The 21,684-nt window shown below is 41.7% G+C and overlaps 1 protein-coding gene across 1 annotated transcript in view; it reads left to right on the top strand.

Moving 5' to 3' along the window:
• Positions 1 to 4,361: 4,361 nt before the first annotated feature.
• dennd5a (DENN/MADD domain containing 5A) overlaps positions 4,362 to 21,684 on the top strand; it is a 40,528-nt gene continuing 23,205 nt past the window's right edge. The window contains exons 1-4 of the mRNA XM_084062560.1: positions 4,362 to 4,620; positions 18,838 to 18,909; positions 19,779 to 19,888; positions 20,499 to 21,195. Coding sequence (XP_083918686.1) covers positions 4,521 to 4,620; positions 18,838 to 18,909; positions 19,779 to 19,888; positions 20,499 to 21,195 — 979 coding nt within the window. The 5' untranslated portion in view covers positions 4,362 to 4,520. The remainder of the gene's footprint in view (positions 4,621 to 18,837; positions 18,910 to 19,778; positions 19,889 to 20,498; positions 21,196 to 21,684) is intronic.

Raw genomic sequence — 21,684 nt, forward strand, 5'->3', positions numbered from 1 at the left:
GAGGGATTGAATCAGGAGGCTGTGAAGGAACCTGTAAATTATTGTTTCATCGGAAGATATTCTTCCCGGAGGATTTTAGCTGCTCTGAAGATGATGGAGACATCAGTAAATGTGTTGCTTTTCATGCCAACAACAGCTTTCAGGTCATCATCAAACAACATAACAGGGACCAGCCACGATCTAGTCGCACAGATCTGATGTCAATATCCTCTCGAAGGCGCGTGGTGTTACATTTAATAATAATTGATTGACTCAAACAATTCATTGAGGACATGTGCTCTGATGACCTGTGTTGCCTTATTTTCTGTCGTGTCACAACGGCGGTTTCTGCTTTTCTATAGAGCCTAGTCAGGCATGCACGATGATGCACTGCCTCCATAGCTACCATGTCACCAGCAGCTTGTTTAGCTAACAGACACTTGTCACCCAGCACCTGAGCACATTATTTCACTTTTCGATCCAATCCCAGGGTGGAAGCCGTCCTTAGTTAGTGTGGTTGCCCAACAGGGCAACCAGACTATTGTACTCTACACACTTTATTTCTTTCTTTATAGATAAACTTTTTTCAGACCGCATCTCCTCCCACAGTTTTTATCCCCCAATGTTGTGCCATATGTCAAAATGACCGTCTAAATCGGGAATCGTGCGCGTGTATAGGGCTAAGAGATTGGTTGAATAGTTTAATTGATATTAATTTATTAGTGCCATTATATGTCCCCATCCGCTTTAATGGAAAAGTGAAAAAACTAAAATTCAAGTATTTTTTTCTCAGAAACCGTAAGAGCTAGAGTTATCAGATTTGGAGGGATAATTCATAATATTGTCCGAAATTATTGAAAAAAATATCACACCATTCGGCCTCATGGTGGCGCTATAACAGCCCCCTTTACGTTTTGGCCTGTAACTCTTGAACCGTAGGTCCGAAAATCAAAATTTCTTTTCACCTGGATTCCTTGGGTCACGACGCATCTCCCCATATAGGTCACGTCCATTTGCGTCAGGATAGATTTTTTGATATTGATTTATTAGTGCATTAAATTTCCCCATCCACTTTAATGGGAATTGCAAAAACTCCCATTCAAGTATTTTTTTCTCAGAAACCGTAAGAGCTAGAGTTACCACATTTGGAAGGGAGGTTCATAATTTAGTCCAAAATTATTAGAAAAATAATTACACCAATCGGCCACATGGTGGCGCTATAACAGCCCACTTTACCTTTTGGCCTATAACTCTTGAACCGTAGCTCGTAAAATCAAAATTTCTTTTCACCTGGATTCCTTGGGTCCCGACGCATCTCCCCATATAGGCCACGCCCATTTGCGTCAGGATAGATTTTCTGCCATTTTGAATTTCCTTCAAAACACACTTTTTGCTCCTTTTCCTTCAAATTTTGTCCTAATCTCACACAAATCGGTACACATGATCTATGGACCCATGCGGTAAAGATATCCAAACGGCATTTTGATTGTCCTTACCGTTCGTCCGTAATTGGCTTCCAAAATTAGTGGGAGGGGCCCGTTTCACCAAAAATGCCAGAAATCACGAACGAAACGTCCGGTCAATCCCAAATTTGAATCACATGTCGAGGGTGCTTTACTCAACAAATTCCCAAAAGCATTTCCACTTTGACCCATAGGGGGACCGGCGTTGGCGCAACCACACTCTGCAATTTCCCCGGAATTGCGACGCGTCTAGTTCCTTTCTGTTGCCAACTTCACCACAGAAGAAACACGGTGTGGTTTATTCACATGAGGATGATGATGAGCATGAGAGTATAGCCTGTGCAGTGAACTTGCCACCACCATTCATGCACTGTGTTTTTACTGGGCTCACAGACTCTTCATGTCTTCTTCTTGCTCTGTCGACTCTGTCCAATAATGGCACAGTTAACATAAAAAACATTCTGTATTAAATGAGAAAGTAATACAAACCTCAAATTGAACCTCAAAGTGTCTCAGATTTTCTGTCACCTCTGATTTAATCAAATTGTCACAGTCCCTTGTGCAGAATTTATGTTTTGTGGCAGCAACAGGTGTAACTCTCAGGTGATAGCAGTCAGACATATACACTTACAGTCAGACAGACACTAATCTCTCAAGACAGATTCAGAGCTCTGCAGCTGAATCTGTCGGGAGCTCCTGATACAACGTGTATAGTTAGGAATGTTAGGAATGTAAACAAAGACACATAGACCGGAAGTGGAGGGCTGAGGGCGGACCTAATGGCCACCATCCTGTTTTCCACATTCTATTGGGAGGTCCCCCCCAGAGTCAAATCTTAAGGAAAAAAATAGCAGAGGGTGCTGTTTTTTCCTTTTTTTGACTGGGTTCCTAGATTGGACAGACACACATAAAGCATATATGGCATGTGCATAAGAGGTTGTACTTCTTAAAGTTTTTTTAATAGGGGGAACATTTTAATGTCACTTATTTTGTTGATGAAATGTGCATATTTTACCCCCATTGTGAGGGTAATGAGAAAACTATTGGGTTTTTTAGCCTTGGAACCTATGTAATTGTATTCCTTGGCTCCAGAAATGTACACTTTGACACCAATATTATCATCATAGCCCTAACAGAAGCAAAGATATGGGCTATGCTGTATTGCTGTAAATGGTGGCGGCCATTTTTAAAACACAAATACTTTAGAAATGACGTCTTATCTAGTTTGTGTCTTTGGATAATTTATTTCCTATTCCCCTAAGGTACTTCCATGCCAAAGGGAAAACTAAATTAAAGTTTTAGAGGGGAAATAAATGGAAAGTTACCCGTTATTTACGTATTTTTCTAATAAAATGTGCATATTTTACCCCTGTTTTCAATGGCAATAAGAAAATGATTGGGTTTTTTGCCTGGAAACCTATTGAATTGGATTATTTGACCCCAAAAATGTACACTTTGACACCAATAATATTATTATAGCTTTAACAGAAGCAAAGATATTGGTTCTGTTGTATTGCTGTAAATGGTGGCGGCCATTTTTTAAAACATGTATATTTCAGAAATGAAGGGTGATCTAACTCGTCTCTTTGGATAAATGTTTTCCTATGGTCCTAAGGTACTTCCATGCCAAAGGGGAAACTAAATTAAGGTTTTAGAGTGGGGAAAAATGGAAAGTTACCCTGTTAAAACAACATTTTCCAATTAAATTAGCATATTTTAGCCCTGTTTTCATGGCATTGAGAAAATGATATATATTTTTTTGCCTTGAAACCTATTGAATTGGATTACTTGACCCCAAAAATGTACACTTTGACACCAATATTATTGTTATAGCTTTAACAGAAGCAAAGATATTGTTTTTGCTGTATTGCTGTAAATGGTGGCGGCCATTTTTTAAAACATGTATATTTCAGAAATGAAGGGTGATCTAACTCGTCTCTTTGGATAATTTTTTTCCTATGGCCCTAAGGTACTTCCATACCAAAGGGGACCTTTGTATCATGACTTGAAGTCAACGGCATATTTTTGGGTCCTAACACCTCCACTAAAGTGTTACCAATGATTCTAATGAAGGCTCTGTTGAGTCTGTTCCATTCTGGTCAAACAGTCAGGGTGCTGATATTGTGCATGTTGGCTCACTGGAAACACTCTGCTACACCAGTGGGTCTAAGATGTGGGTCCAGGGACGCTCGTGGTTCCTTAAGGGGTTTCCAAATGGCCCCTTACGGGTGTGTAACTCTGAGAGTGTACAAATGGAACCAAATGGAAAAATCTGAGAACCTTAGCTACACTAAATGGAACAGAGCCTTCATTATAAGTATCATTGGTAACACCTGTGAAGGTGATAATATGGTTGCTGTGCATAGAGCCTATCTGATCTGATCCGAGGCCCCAGATGAAAACAGCTGTGAAGAACTACTGACCACTGGAAGGACCACACGCAGGGTTGCCATGTATGCTTATTATAAGCGACTTTGGGCTTGTTTTTCTGTAAAGTCGCTTGTAAATATTGGTAGTTGCGGGTTGCGTTTTTTTGGGGGGGGCTTGTTTCTAAAGTGTGGTTGCTTATTTGGGGCTTCTTTCATGTTGTGTAAACCAGTGTTTCTCAAACATTTTCAAGTCAAGGAGGGCCCCTATAATTAATATGTATTCGTCTGCAGATCCCCATCTGAAAATATGTTATGCCAGGGACCCCCATACAAGGTTTGTGGTGTTAAAATGTTTTAAAAAATATTCCATATGTTCTGCAAGTAGGTAGATTTTCAAATAGCCAATAAATAGCACTATTTTCAAAAGTGCTCATGTGGCCTATGCTCGCTTCTTTTGGGCTTGTTTTCATAGACCTAGTTGCTTATTTCTCTCGCAACATCTGGCAACACTGACCACAATGCATTTCGACTGCCATACTCTGATTTTTCCCTAGGCTCTCTCTCCTGCGATCACACATCGTCGTCGTAGCATCATCATCATCCGCTGAGCGATGGCTACCGAGCGACAACAGCACCTCGACACTCTTTAATATGCGCCCGATCGAAAGGCCGAGGATAAGCAGGGTTCTGCCAGCGGACCAGTCTCACAATGACCACCGGATTCAGCTCCAACTCCTGTCGGTTCGCGGATTATTTCGTCATCTGCGGGCTGGACACAGAGAGCGGGCTGGAACCCGACGAACTGTCCGGTGAGTAGCTGCTGCCCTGCCAGGGGGGATGATGATCAGGTGATCCACTGCTAGGGTGACATGACATTCACAATGATCTATTCTGTCGTAGCTTTTCATGTATTTGATCATCGTTTCTTCATGTGCATAATACGACATACTGGACACTGTCCATACAGGCCTAGAATGTGTTTATTTATTCAGCCTGTAGGCTATGTGTGTGTAAAGCTGGATGAGGGGTCGAGAGCAGTGTTGCCATATTTTGTGAGAGAAATAAGCAACCAGGACTATGAAAACAAGCCCAAAAGAAGCGACTAGGCCACATGAGCACTTTAACATTTCCAAAATGTGGAATATTTGGAATATTTGTTTGAAACATTCTAACAACACAAATGCTCCCTGAGCTCAAAACATTTATGAAAATATTTGAGAACCACTGGTTTAAAAATAATTAAAAAATAAGCAACTGCACTTTAGAACCAAGCCCAAAAAAATGCAACCCGCAATATTTACAAGGAACCTTACAGAAATCGCTTATAATAAGCCGACATGGCAACACTGGTCGAGAGGATTATAACGTTAGCTTGTTGTACGTCTTAAAAGCGCTGTTATAAACATTAAGATATGTGTGGTCCATAAATGTGCAACTCATTTTGTATTGCTGATCTGGGTATGGCAGAATATTGGTCAAATTGTGGTGTGTTATTGTCAATGTTCATCTTTAGGCCTTTGATTGATGCTACGACTAGCGAGGGCTGTATTCTAGTGCTCAGCACTCCATGGTTGATACAATGTAACTATCATTCCATGGTTGATACTATGTAACTATCATTCCATGGTTGATACAATGTAACTACTATTCCATGGTTGATACAATGTAACTACCATTCCATGGTTGATACAATGTATTGTACAGTTCTGGTTGATACGATGTAACAACCATTCCATGATCGATACAATGTAGCCAGAAAAGAAGATGTGTCTCATTGGGACTAGATCTAATTAAGAAAATAATGTAGCCTACCTTTGTCATAACTGTTCATAGGAAATATGAATGGTAGGGTCGTGTGAGAGCTGGGATGAACATTTAGCAGTTCTCTTTATACGTTTTATTTCAAATGGATCATTTTCGAAGATGGATAATAATAATCTGCAGTGTACAGATTTAGCATCATTTAAATGTTCGGTCAGTTTTGTGAGTAATTTTGACTGAAATGAAAGTTGCTTATTAATGTTGCTGGTCAGCCTTGACAAGAGAGAGTAATATTACATTGAGTGGTATTGGGTTATTTCCCAGTTATAGGCTAAACAATAGAATATATATTGATATAATGAATCATATAAAATATATATTTTTTACATTGATGCTTGTGTGTTTAGTTAGTCTCACAATTATGAGTTCATAGTGTAATTGAAAAACATTTCCATTAGTGGATATGTTTTTCCCCTAAAGGCTACATTGGCCACTCATATTGTTTGATGCAAATGGTGATTTCAGGCACTTAACTTTGGATCTATATTTATATCAATATTTGACCTCAATGACAACATTGTAACGCAGTATTAAGTACTCTACAACACTCTAATCTACCACCCATCCCAATCATTTGCCTTTCTTATATTCTTGTCCATCTGTGTCTTGCATATACGTCTTTTTTTATCAGCTGCACTATTGGCCAGGTCTTACTCGAAAAAGAGATACCTGGTCTCAAATTGACTTACTACCTGGTAAAATATAGATTAAATGAGAGAAAACTGTAGGACATCATGACCATATTTCTAGATCAATGAGTTATGGGTTGTCGATCATGAAATTTGCGAAATGTCACACAACCAGCGAAATATCCCAACCTTAAAGAGGTGGTGCCATGGTTTTGCACCTTTTCTGTTTTTCATGTGTCTATGAGGTTGATAGAACTTCATCAAGCCCCCTTGTGGTGTTTTTATGGTGTTTTATGTCTTCTCGGACTATTTTGAGTTTCTACCTGGAGGCTAAAACCTTAAGGGTCAAATGTGCCGATAGAGAAACAGTGCTTAAGTGACATAGTAAAAACATACCCTCCCTCATTATCATAACACAACAGGTGTGGGCATGAGGAGGAGGAGGGACTAGGATAGGTGGGTGGTGCTAAGGTGGTGGAGGAGGTGCTAAGGTGAGAACCAGGTATACTTAATGAACTGGAGGCGTGTCCACATAAAAACATAATTTTAACAATGTCTGTACACTTTTTTGAAAAAAATCTCCCTCCTAGTATAACCATAATACCTGATGATTATGTTTTAGGGGGGGGGGGATCACTGAAAATCACGGCACCCCGTCTTTAAGGTTGCATTGGCCTTTTTCTGCTTCAGTTGAGCAGCTGGTAGAATGTGAAACACCTGGATATATACAACATAAGTGCACTTCACAGGGAAATTACACATGGCTGGCCCAGCCTTGTTCATTTTTACTTAAAGGATTATGTTAAATATAGACTACATGTTCTAAAATATATTATTTTACTCTGATGACAAGACATTAACCAACCAGGTATTATCCACAAAAATCCATATTACTTTTAGATCCAAAAATAACCACAGGAACGGGCATGAAGACCAAACTACATCTCTTTCCTCACAGCTACAGTATGTCTTGTTCAAGAAAACAGGTTAGGTGACATACTTCTTTTTGTAAGTGTTGGGTCGTCGATACTGCTTTCACAGGTAACCGTGAACGCCTTTCATCTAAGTTAAAGGGTAACACTGTCTTTGGCCATGAATGAGGTAACCAGATAAAGAAAATTACTCTTCTAATCTTGGCTACTCTCATTTTCAATATTCAATGCAATGTTTAGATTAAACTGCATGGTATGAACTACAAAAATACTTAAAACCAGGGAGCCTTCAATGATATGCTAATACATTTTGGTGTGCTCGTGTAAGACATTGTACATGTGAGCTTGTGGTTGTTTGTTGCAAAGAAAGCAGATATCGGTTGTTGTGAGCATGTGGTTGTTGGTTGCAAAGAACTCCTTTCATGTTCTTCCATGTAACATGATATTAATTGTAAACACTACTGTTTTCATGCACTACCTACAGACTAGAGTGTAAATGTGTAATTTATTCTAATAATTGTTTTGTTTTGGAAAGGAAAAAAAGGAACTGTGGTGGGTGAAAACCACCACAAATCTAGTGAGTCTCATTTGACTGTGCTGTGAGGTTCTGCTTTTTAACAAGAGGTTGCTTTCTGCTGACGAAGAATGTAACAGGCAAACTTGAGTCGTCAAATATGAGTGACTGACTATAATAAACGATACAGAGCCACCTCCCTGACAATAGCGGCGGGACAATTTGTTTATTTTTGGACCACAATTCTTATATGAGACGATTCTAAGATGACCCAACTTACGTGACCCAGGGGATGAGCGAGTGACGTCAGGACTTTGGTACTCTATTGTATTTTCATTTCCAAGGGTGGGGATACAAAGTTATTGCTAACACTAATAACAATGGGATATTACGTCATGATACAGTACTTGCTATGAGAATCCAAAACGATGGATCATGATATTTGATTCATTGATTATGATTTTGTAACCTGCTCAGGTTACACAATCTAAAAAAAAGAGCATTTTATCCAGTTGTATCTATGTAATAACTATCCAACAACCTCTACAAGTTAGTTACCTCCCCATTTCCAGCCAAATGGAATGGCTACCTATTTCCTAATCTCTACTTTGATAACCTATCCAGTCCAGTTGCTATTTTGCTATTACTGTTATATGCCTAATGAAGGTCCTACTGCATCAGAAACTCGTTCATTTAAGTCACTTTGCAACATACCCAAAACAGAAGAAAGGGAGTCTACTGCTGTGCATCAGCCTAAACATAGGCAAGCCCACGTCACAGGAGCAGGACCATACAGCAGAATGTAGAGAAGACACTGGAGCAACTCTGAGGTCTTGTATACTTTGCACCTTAATAAAAGAGGTTTCAATTGTCCGAGCTGCTCCGGTGTCTTCTCTACATTCAAACCCAAAACACAATTAGGACAACTGCCTTCTCGACTTCCTTGTGCCAATGGCGTGCGCCGTGCACACTGTGTCCTGCCTGAATGGGCATCTCACAATACTTTGGAATCCAAATGCTATGGGGATCATTTGTTAGTAGCTGCATGGGAACACAGAGAAAACATTGCACTTGGTAGTTATTGGCTGAGTGCGCCAGTTCAGTTTACTGCCATCAAACATGCAGTGAAACAGTCCTTTTGGGAGTTCAACCTGGGAGGAAAATATATGCAATAATTAATTTGTTTGCTGTAGAACTTTGTAGTTCTGGGTTGGGTTTAGTAATGACATGCTATCAATTGTTACTGCCCTTTACAACCAGAGAACAGACTGCTGGCCTTTTCCATTATCTTGTGCAGCTGAATAAGCAATTTCATCAACTCCACATTCCTTTGTCTGTTGACTGGGTTTTAGAATGTTGTTTGGTCTTGAGATTGATTTTCAGAGACAGGCATGCAGGACAACATATGTGAAGTCGTGTTTGCATTTGTGTTTTAATGTATGTATTTAACCTATCATCTAGCTCCATTAAAAGCAGTCTTTTTCAATAGCTAGAGTCTTTTTCACCCAAAGAGGCATATAACCCTAACCTTGATGATGCTCTGCCAAAAAGTTATTTGTAAATGTGCCCAAAATTGGGATGTCAGAGTTTAAGTTTAAGTTTAATGTGGTTAAATGTTTCTGACCTTAACTATAGAATACTGGTTTGACTCGCCTGGTTAGGCTAGTTTGGTAGTCTGGTTGGCTAAGCTTTCATTAGCCTGGCACTGCAACACTTCATGCTTATTAGTAAAGCCATGTATAGAGGCTCTCTATTATTATCTGGGTTTCCACAAGCAAGACCCACACCACACCACTCCGCCTACTTGTGCCGTTGTTTTCCATATAAAAGGACCAGGGCCAAAGTTGTCTCAGTGGGGCCGAAGAGGGCCAAAAAAGGGTGCCAATTTTGGCCCCACTCTAGGGTGGTCTGGGCTAGGCCAAACAAGGCCAAATCGGTGATGTATGGTGCTGCTTGCTACTGATTGGCAGTGGTCATGATATTTCGGTAGACTTAAGTGAGGACTGTATTTACTCTCCCACACGACCTCAGAACATGCATATAGTGTGCTGTGATTTTTGTTTTAATTTGTATATATTTGCACTGGATTTGCTGCGATTAGCACTAAACTTGTTGTGATTTGCACTGTCTTTGCTGTGATTCTTTTGTTTTCATTTGTTGTTAATAAACTGAACTAAACATCCATTTAGTTCCATTTTTACACTCTGAGTTTACAGACCTGTAAGGGTCCATTTGGTTCTCCTGCACAGGTGATTTGCATTTGTATACAGGACAGTTTGCCTGAGCCACTTGTCTACATTACATTGTTAGGGAAGAAGCAATGACCTCCACCTACTGTATGTACTTACATTACAAAGTAGTGTCAATGACCGGAGTCTGCTACGCATACCTGTGGATTTGAGAGGGGGTACCGTACTACTGTGCTATGGAAACAGGAAATACTTTGCGTGCTGGCTCGCGCGAGGCTGTGCTAGGCCATGAGGTGTGGTGCTGGGGTGCTATGTGGTGATAGGGACACAACATTAAATGTCATTTCTGGATATGCTGCTCTCAGTCTGGTGATTTATAAACATTTAGCCTATTTTACCCCCAGCTTCCTGTCTCCTCCCCCATTGGGAGGTTGTGACCTACTAAGCAAAGAGATTTATAATGGCATATTTTTCTACTTACCCTCTGCATCCGAAAGTGCTCTTACGTGCTCTAATTCGTGGAAAGCCATTCACATTGGTCTGCAAACACATGCTGTATCAGTCACATGCTCTGCGTGAGAAAGAGCATAATGTGGTAGTGCAAACTTCCTGCTGCCTCAGCATACTGTCAGTCAGCAGAGCTAACATTACTGACAGTATGGTTGTCCACGCTGTAAGCTGTAACTACCCATTACCATTGGATAGTTAAATCCCAATTTATACTGACTTCATCGTATGATCACATTTCCTACTACATCCTATGTTATAATTGGCTAATGGGAGGTCGGGCGGCCCTTGGCCACGTCACTCTGACTCAGACATAACCATAAACAAACCCAATAGACCCATATATAGGCAGGACCACGGCCATGTCAATCTGACTCAGACATAACCATAAACAAACCTGACATGTCCATATAAAGGCAGGACCACGGCCATGTCGTTATGAGTATACGTTTTTATACATATAGTATATGTATAAAAAAAGGCTAATGCAAGTCTTCACATGCATACAGAAAGCTGACAGCCTAGCACAGGCCAAATTGAGCAGCACTTGAGTCATGTCATTGTGTTCAGCATGCTCTGACCTGTATTTGTTGTTCCATGGTAAGATTTTGTGAGATAGTTTGTTGGTGTGAGAGAGTATGAAGGCTTGTGCATACAGGCACATTCACTGAGCATCAAGCACACTAAAGTTTCACCAAGTGCAGTACAGGCCAAGACGCCATACACTTGGCTAAGTCTTATTTGCCTCAACAGACAGTAGACTGGGACCAATTTGCTTTGCAGTTTGCATTCTGGAGTAGATACGGAAATGGTCTGTGTGCGTGCATGTATGTACTGCAGAAAGCCTGGTGATGCAAGGTCAAATAGACAGTAGGTTATCTAACATTGCCAGTGTGAGTGTTATTGGTTGGCTTAGATGCTTCATTGTCAAATAGAGAGCTCAGAGCTCTAATGAGTTTGGTTATGTTTTGAAATTATCCTTTATGTTTCACCATTTTATCAACTGTCATCATGGTGTCACAATTCTGGCACTGAGCCTGTGACAAGCCACGCCACCCTTGCAGTTCTTTGAAGTTTGAAGGAAACTCTTGGAAGAACGAAATGAGCTATGTGTTATGTGGTCACCCATGCTGTAGCCTATGCTATCTATCACACGCCATTTACAGGACCGGGTTGCCTCAGTTTCCTTTATGTTAAGCTCAGAAGTGATAGCCTTTATGTCAGACAATAACCTTTTTATAGGCCACAAATGTTTGTGCTGACTACACATTCTGTGTGTTATGAGTTTCTGATGTTCTGATCATCACTTGGTGTGCATTCCCTGGTGGATGGAAAGTACCTTTGACCTGAGCAGGAAATTGTGTTTCAGAAATGTGACTTACTCGGTTGTCACCTAAAACACATTTTCAGTTCAAGAAGGAATTTATTGCTTTCCATTTCCAACCATACCAATATTTCTCCAAATACTGAGAGAGAAACTCTCAGCAGCAACTGTCAACAAAGTTGTTGTTTTTTTGTGTGGAGAAAACACACTTAAAATCCTCTACAAGAAATAGCTGAACACTTGGGCACCTTTATTTGGTGCCTATTTATGAGCATTTTTGACCCTTTAGACTGGGGGTTAAATTCATGTTCTCTTCTCCATCATTAAAGCAAATAACATTTGCTTTGTACTCCAGGGTTGGGGCCCATCTGAATCTCTCTTATTATGAACAAGCTTAGTGCTTTATGAGTCTTCCAGTTTAGTAGACCCTGTATTGTGAATGTGTACTTCCATGTACTGTCGTTCACATGTCTTACTAAATAAAGTACATCCAGGGCCGGACTGGGACCAAAATTCAGCCCTGGCATTTTGGTCCGGACCGGCCCACCCCCCCCCATTTTGTCAACGGGGGGGGGGGGGGGGGGGGGGGGGGGGGCGTTTCACTGAGCCAGCCCAGCCCTGCACATGAACTCTGCGGCCGCACTGAGGCGCCTGCTGGAAAGCATCCCAGCCCAAACATTAACGTAACTAATAATTGGGCCGCGCGACTCGGATATGACCGTAATAACCCTAAAACATTTTTAAAAATATATTTTTCATAAAAAAAACAAAAAACATTTTTTTTTTTTTTTTTTTTTTTTTGGCCCAGTGGCCCACTGGCCCAGCGGCCCACCGGGCGTTTGCCCGGTACGCCAAATGGCCAGTCCGCCGCTGAGTACATCAATCACATGAAAGGAACAAGCAGACATTTCAAAAGCAGTTAAAGCAGCTTTAGGTCAGTGACTGTGTTATAACAAGGACTGGGGACAGTGACGAGGCAACCTTGAGGAAAATAGAATCTAAGGATGACAGTGAGTATACAAAATTCAGTTTTTTTACCCATGGATGATGGTCATTCTCATCTTTGTATTTGTATACCTTTCTATTTCTTAAGCACCATAACGGTAATACAGCAGATTGGGTGCAGTGCTGATGAGACACATTGCAAACTTTATGGCGAAGAACTTTTTGAGCCACACAGTCGGTTTCCGTGCAGACTAGGGTCTGATTAGCATATGTATGACCTCCCAATCCACAGCCCCCTGGATGCTTCTGTCACAGGCTGCCTTGCAGGCTACGCTGGAAAACAGGCAGCTGAGGCACATAAGTACATGCCAACAGGCCCCGCTTTATTCAAATGCTAAACATCCTTTGAGGTTCCCAGGCACTCGTACGTAATCCCTTTCAGTAAATGAATGAATAGAGCCATTTGGAAGCTGATAATAATAACACATCATGTGGACGTGCTCTCATATTCACTGACTCATAGTTGATCATTCAGTTTGTCACATGACAAGGTATTAAACCATCATTGTAAAATATTTTAATCACATTTTTTCCCCAATTTTAATGTGTTTTGAAGTGACCACTGGTCATTTGTTGGCTGGGACATCTTGAACATGACATTGGCATTGATATACTACAATTGAACACTCTAGTACTATATATATACACCATACTACCGTATTCATTAACAAGAGGCACTGTACTGCGGTTTGAGTTAACACAGCAGAGTGTATTCACTATTCAGAGAGTTGAGGAAAACAGAAATTGTATAATTAATCTTTGAAAACGAATCCACATTTTAACATGTTAGAGATGAGTTGATATTATGAATTGAAACAAAATAATATCTAGAGCTGTAATAAATTCCCTTTCCACTGGAATACCATGACATTGCTGAATAAAAAAAAATAACACAAATTGCCAGCATAGGCCATGGAGAGTCATTCCCACATTGCCCTCCTTAATGGTTAATCGTGTAATGGGTATAGCACTAAAGTGTTACACACACAAACACGCTCTCTCTCTTATATACTGTATATCCCATGCTCTATCGACCCAGGTCTTAGAGCTTTTTACAACAAACCTCTTTCACCGTCATTGTTTTTATGAGCCATTTTGTTCATAAAACAACAGTTCTCTTACATGAGCAATGTCATGATGCACTGTCATGACACTACCGGTAAACAGATGCTTTTCATTCCCATTGGAACTTCTGGAGAACTTTAAAGGTAATCTGACATGGTAGGGAGCTTTGACATAGCTTCCTCGTATACCGACACCATAGGACGCCAACATGAATAATTACTAAGTAAATAGGTAAATTACTGGCTTTACATGTGAGAGGGAAAGGGGTTTTATACATATTATGTTGGCATCCTCCAATTATTGCTAAATAGGATAGCAGGTATGAGGCTATGGGGATCCGATTTGATATTGGTGATTATACTGCCAGGCAGAAACACTAAATGAATGTATATTTTGTCTGTTTGGTTTAGAAATAAAATTGAGGACACCACTAACAATGATGGACATTCATGAATGGACTGAAATATGTTGATTGATAATGTAATATAGGAACCCCTGTACTGTGACTGTAACTGAAAATCGGCAAATAAAAATTAAGTTAAAAAAAATAAGAAATAAAGTTGAGACTCAATAATAGACAGAATAATAGCTGTAATAGTAACGTTACAGAGGGTGTTCATTATTACTGTAGTCTAAATTATACATATTTTGTAGATGCCCAAACATATCAACTCTGTTGGGGTGGCTAATTGGTATAGCCTAGGAGACAACAACCCCTGAGAGAAAACCTAGGGTAGTTCTAAATCCTAGAAAGACTCCATGACAGGAGTGATGCTTGCATATTGCAGTTTCGCCCTTTGTCTTCCTACTGCTGCCTTGAACCAGAGAACACAGTCTTTGCAGAGGGCCCAGGATACCATATGGCAGCAAATTCTTTTGTTTATATGAAACTGATGATGCCGTCAGAGACTTTCATGACCTTTTTCGGTAACTTGTATTGATCCTGGTGGGGGATTTTTTTCTCTGCATATGGCCCATCCTAACTATTTGAAGTAGTGGGTGGGTTGCCACTTTGGGGTGCTCTGGGAGCAGTTAGGGTTGCTCAGTGCCTTGCTCAAGGACACTTCAACACAAAGCCGGGATCGAATTCGGGGCGGGGACCTTCCATTTCCCCAGATGGCCACTCTACGTTCTGAGCCACTGCACCCCTTTGAGTCTGCCTGTCCATCTCTTCTGTTCCACTGAGGAAGGCTTTCTGCCATGGAGACCATCCAAATGTTTCTATGAAAAGGGAATGGAGCCAGTCCATTTTCTTTTCAACATCGGTCACAGTGGCAGCAGTGGCTCAGGAGGTAGAGCAGCCACCTGTATCTGTCCACAGCTCCACCTGGCTGCATGTGTCAGAGTGTCCTTGAGCAAAACACTGAACCCCCAACTGCACCCGATGAGCAGGTTGGTGGCTTGCATGGTTGCCTCCGCCATTGGTGTGTGTGTGTGTGTGTGTGTGTGTGTGTGAATGTGTACCGCATAACGCGTAGTGTGTAACAGTGTTCTGCTGCTGCAGTTTGTGTGAATGGACGAATGAAGTACATTGTAAAGCACATTTGAGTGCTTACAATTTATAGTGGAAGTAAATTAATCACTGCTTATGCTCTGTTTGACAGAAAAGTAATGATTCACTGCAACACATTTTGCACATACCCAGAATGTTTTTGTCTAGAAAGGGAAGTCAAGTATGCTGTATTTTCACATACAGATTTTTCCAAGAAGGGCAAGCCAAGTACATTTACACATACCCAGCATATTTCCAGAAGGGGAAGAAGGTACGTTTACATACCCGGAATTTGTCCTCTGCATTTCAGTAGTAAGTGAGTAACTGTTGGAATCAGTTAAGGGTTTGTGTCTTGCTCAAAGGCACTTGATGCGGTGCTGGGAGGAGCTGGGCTCAAGACATGAACCTTTTGATTTCCAGGCGATCGCTCCACCTCCCGAGCCACTGTCGCCTCCACAGGAGCTCTTCCCCAGCAGATAACAGACAACAGAAGGCTCTTTTTTTATCAGTCCCAAGGCTTTTTCACATTTAGTGCTTTGGTATGTTGGTACTTTATGGGGCGGCAGTGGCTCGGGGGTAGAGTGGCCGGGTAGTGGCCGGGTAGAGTGAACTGGAAACTGCAAGGTTCCCAGTTCGATCCCGGGCTGGGGCGCTCCCCCAGAGTTAGTGTCGAAGTGTCCTTGAGCAAGACGCTGAACCCCTAATTGCCAGGTTGGTGCCTTGCATGGTTTCCTCTGCCATCGGTGTATGAATGTGTGAGTGAATGGGTGAATGTAATGCACAATCTATGTAAAGCACTTTGGATAAAAGCGCTATATAAATGCACCATTTACTATTTATGGAATTTAATTGAACTTTCTCTGCAATAACCTTTTCATTCTTTAAGCTAGGTACTGCTTTTACAAGCCATCCCTACACTCAGTGTTATATGGCAGTGTGTGATTAACGTCTGATGTATGAATGCAGAGTGAGGTTTGCCAGTTATAGGCAGCATGGATCCCCTGCCTCCTATCCTTGACCATGGGCTTTCATCCCCAGTAGGGACAGTTTATCCTCTCTCGTCTAGACTTGTGTCTGAAAAATGTTTTCTCTACCTGGATGTGAGACTTGCTAGTGGCTGTTAATGTACTTGTAACTTAGCCTCTTGTAGCTCAGTTCCCCCTGTCTCCTCCTGTGGATAAAAATGTGTTGATGTCTCTACAGCTGAGTTATTCTGACATGTAGCAATGTCCACAAAACATTTTGCTGCTGACCTTCAATGAAGCATACAAGTTGAGCCTTCCAACGAGAAAGCTGCGTTTCACTTGGCCGTCCATTTGAGCTGTGATGGATACGATGGTATTCAGGCTGAGCACAGTAATGGGTCACACAGGAGGAAAGAGAGAAAAGATAAACTTGGCTACACTGAACTCCCACTCCCAACACTTTCTCTTGTCATCACAGTCTTAGTCCTTTTGTTGCAAAGAGGCATTTTAAAACAAGTACGTAATCTGTGATAACCTGTTACCAGCTGCACTTGAGAATTGTGGACTGTCAGACCGACAGAGTGGTTTAGAATGTCTGCAATGCATAACATGGCACATTGTGCTAGATAACAGCTTTATGACTGAAAAAAGCTGATGAGGAAAAGTATCACCAATATACACTATATTCAGGAGGGTTTATTTGTCACTCATTTTATACTGGTATACAGACATAACCCTGAGTGTTTACGCTTAGCATTATGATTACACACAGTGCATCTTTGGTGCATTCACACTTTTGTTTCTATGTGGTTAGACACAATCTGACTGCTATCTGAAATACTCCATGCATTTTAATATGGTTCAAAATTGGGTGTGTGAACCAGAACAGAATCCATTCCATACTGGTCAAAAGGGGGTATAAGTGTGAAGATACACCTTTGAATATGACTAATTGACCCCTTTCTCCCCATGTGTTAGTGCTTCTTGTCCATCAGACATGGACAAGAAGTGCTCAAACGGGGTGCATGCCTGTCTCTATGGAAAATGTGTAGAGATTTAATGGCTATCAGTGTTTGAGGTTGTTAAGCTTGGTTAATCGGTTACTTGTGTAGACAAGATGATTCTTCCACTCAATATTTCCTGACTGACTGTTGGATGGGGCAGTGATGAGCCCAATGCTGCTGCTTTTGTGTTCAGTGACAGATTTTTCTGGTTAAAATGTAATTTGTCTCCTCCATTAATGAAGATTAGGACACTATCTCTAACAACCACTGCACAAGTCATTACAAATTTCAGGGCGTAGCAGACATGCATAAGCTGGATTTTATTTTATTTGTTGAATACTGGTGTTGTGCGTGCAGCGAAAATATCAAATCTACAAGCTCACAATGCATTTCCAGCTTGCGCGCAACACAGTATATCAATGCCTTTAGGTCATTTCAAGGACTTGTCATCATCTGCCACCTGTTTGTCATCATCATAGTTATAGTAGTCTACATAAGTCTACATAGAAAGATAAGCTATACCTTGTTTAGTTTCTCTCAGCTCAAGCAGCAAAGGCCAAAACGAGCTTGAGAAAAGAGCCCTGGCCTGTTGACATCTGAGAGGCTATCTTGGCACAACAGCAACAACAACATCGATTTGCAGCAGATCTGGTGATATTAGAAACGTTGAGAGAGTATGTAACTTGATAGGTCATGCTCAATATTAACATGCTGTGTCTGATGTCTGTGACAGCAGGACTGTAGGAGGAACTTCCTACCCACACCAACAGTGAGAAATAGGCATCTCTATTTCCCTCCTGCTTTCCTCCGGTGTCTGTGTGATTGAATATAAAAGGAAGTTAACTTAGCTTGTTTTACTGTGAAGAAGAGATGAATGCCGTTGTGAATGGCGCATAGCTGACATCACATTCAATTGAAGAGAAGGTAGCTAGGTTCAAACCCAGGGCATGTCTTTCCACAGTGTGAGAATCAGTTGTGTTCTCAACTTCTCACACAAGGATACATAGATCCAGTATTTTGCTAAACTGTTTGTTTTCTTAGTATAAAATTAATTTAGCTAAAATGAAAATGTTTTTAAGGAAAATGATCTATGCATGAAATACTTGGGACTTATGTCTAGGTAAAGTTATTCTCCAGATGTTAACCTAGATTTTTCAATGACATATTGTTAACAAACATAATATTTAAAACCTTTTGCTCAAAATATTCATAAGCTAGAATATGCCAACTTCCATCACTGTGAGTTTTCTTTATGTATAATGTTATTTGCATACAGGTTTGTTCTTTTCTGCTGTGACTACCTATAATCCATATGAGAACAAAATGGATTACCTTCGCCTGCAGAAGAGATGGAACAATGATATACACAGCAACACAACTGTTTGTTATCACACTGCTAGCTGGCCTGAATTAATATAGGCCACCGACCTGACAGAGACATGAAGGACTGTCTATACATCTCTCCTCTAGAACAGAACCACTGAAAGAATTATTATGCTGTGTATGCACCTATTAAATTGATGCGCTACCCTTCTGGAGCCAGCCTTTCATTAATACTGTTGTTTTATTTGTTGTGTAGCTTTATGCCAGTATATAGAGGCTACTAAATTCAGAGATGGGGCCAGAGGAAACTTGGCGAGTGCAGATGAAGGTAACCCCACCCCACCCACCCTATCCCACGTACCCCTGGCAACACACTGCCCCTGTTCACCTCAGCTCAGCTTGTGCCCTTTATTCCTTTGAAGACCTGACACACCCTTCTTTCACAGCACCCTTCCTTTGTTTCACAGCACCCCTTGAGTTTTCACAGTTCAATTCTGCACAGGTGTGTCGGTACTGCACTCCTTTTAGCCCCTCCCCCTTATCTCCTCTTCTTCCACACCCCCCCCCCCCCCCTCCTGCTCCCTCACGTCCTTCAGCAGTTACTGAACAACAAGTCGATGTTTGACAGTCACTGTCTCTGTTTTCTCATACACGCACGCCCAGAGCTACTGGGGCCGGTGTTGCTTGGTCAATGTGTATTCTCTTCCCTACACTCTCTGAATGACTCTTCAATCATGCCTTGTTGTGTGCATCACTTCTGCTTCACTCTGGGTTCAAATGAACATGATTTGGGCTTTTGTATTGATTATTTTGTGGGTTGCTTTGTCTGTATTGCCATTGAAGCTGTCACAAGGCGCATTCACTGTCAAGACATTTTGTGATCCTTGACCAAGTAAAGTCTTGCGATCCCTGACCAAGTAAAATGTTAGGATAGGTTGTTTTTATTTCTGTGGTTTTTCATCATTGTCCAGAACAGAATGCAGTTGACAGCTTTATATGATGCAATACAGATTCTCTGTCTGTCTCTCTCTCTCTTGCTCGCTCTCTCTCTCGACAAATATGCTGACTTCCTGTTTCCTTTGGAGATGTCTTGCACCTCAAACCTGCCACTGACAGGATGTCTTAAACTTTCTTTGCTCTTGCATATGTCTGAAGTCCCCATTCCTTCTTTCTTCCCCTTCTGGTTCTCTTCCTCAGGTGAGAATTTTGAGCAGAGTCCATTACGGAGAACCTTCAAATCCAAAGTCCTAGCGCACTACCCAGAGAATGTTGAGTGGAGCCCGTTTGACCAGGATGCAGTTGGAATGGTAACAAATGCAGTACATCATCAACACTTCTTAATCATAGGTTTTTAGTAAAATTAATTTAACTTTCAAAACTTGAAGTAAAGGCCTTTGCAGACAGGGTGCGATTTTTCACACAGAAAAAACGGACAATATAATTTTTTAAAAGAATACATGGTTCTCTATGACTTCATGCACACCGACTCCGAATTTGCCGTGCGGCAAGTGGCTGCGGTGATGCGTTTTTTCTTCTTCAATCGAACCCAGTTCGATTTGTGCGTCTTTTCGTATGCGGTAAAAACTGATTGACTAATCGCACCCTGTCTGCAAAGGCCTTAAGGGTCCATTTGGGTCAATTCTTACACTCTCTGTACTAGGGCTGGACCATATGACTTCAAATCAATATCACGATTAGTTGGATTTATATCGATTAAGTCGATTATAAAAAATCTATTAGTATAATAATAACTTTTTTGTGTAGATTTGTTGATATATAAGAAAATTAGTGGATTAACCTACATGAGTAAGATGAAGTCAGTTATTATTATTTTGGTTAATTGCCCCATCCCTACTCTGTACCTTTTACATTCCTACCTCTCTAACTGTGCACACTGTCTTCTCCTCCCTCCCATAGCTGTGTATGCCAAAGGGTCTGTCCTTCCGGACACAAGTTGACTCTCGGGACCCTCAGTTCCACTCCTACATCATCACCAGAGAGGATGGCTCTCGGACCTACGGCTTTGCCCTCACCTTCTTCGAGGAGGTGACCAGCAAGCAGATCTGCAGCGCGATGCAGACCCTGTACCACATGCACAACGCGGAGCAGTATGATATCTTGCACACCCCCACCTCGCCGCCAGGGCCCGAGGACCAGCGCCATCTCCTGCCCCAGCCCCGCCCCCACCCCCACCCCACGCTCCACGCGTCTCCCGCTATCTCCCGCCTGCAGCGATTCAACTCCTACGACATCAGCCGCGACACGCTGTACGTGTCCAAGTGCATCTGTCTCATCGCACCCATGGCCTTCCCCCAGGCCTGCAGGAAGGTGCTGCATCAACTTTACCAAGCCGTCAGCTCCCCTCAGCCACCGCCACTGCCCCTGGAGAGCTACATCTACAACATCTTGTACGAGGTGCCCCTGCCGCCGTCGGGGCGCTCCCTCAAGTTCTCGGGCGTCTACGGGCCGGTGGTCTGCCAGCGGCCGAGCACGGCCGAACTGCCGCTCTTTGAATACCACATCGGCGAGATGTTCGACCTGCTCGGGGTGGAGAATGTCCTGCAGCTGTTCACCTGCGCCTTGCTGGAGATCCAGATACTGCTCTACTCTCAGCGTAAGTCACCGGGCGGTGTGATTCTCACCATGTTGGTGAAGCTAAGGTTTAGGGGCTGTCACGTTACCATGTCAGAAGAAAAGAAAAACAACATGAAATTGATTGTTGTCACTATGATGATGAAGGATATATCTATCATAGTAGGAAAAGGCTTTTTGAATGATCTAATAATAATAGCTCAAGAAAAAGTGTTTTTGTGTTTAGCGATATGTCACACACACACACACACACACACACACACACACACACACACACACACACACACACACACACACACACACACACACACACACACACACACACACACACACACACACACACACACACACGCACACACAGCATGATGCAATGTAATATTGTTGGCTGCAATCTCAGATTTATATTCAACTTTGTCACATCACAGGTTTACGGGTGTAAAAACTGGGTCAGATTCTTTTGCAACATTTTCAGTTTCAAGAAATAGGTAAATAATAGAGAATATAATACGAG

This window comes from Gymnoscopelus microlampas, assembly GCF_963454915.1.
Source record: "Gymnoscopelus microlampas genome assembly, chromosome: 1".
Classification (NCBI taxonomy): Eukaryota; Metazoa; Chordata; class Actinopteri; order Myctophiformes; family Myctophidae; genus Gymnoscopelus; species Gymnoscopelus microlampas.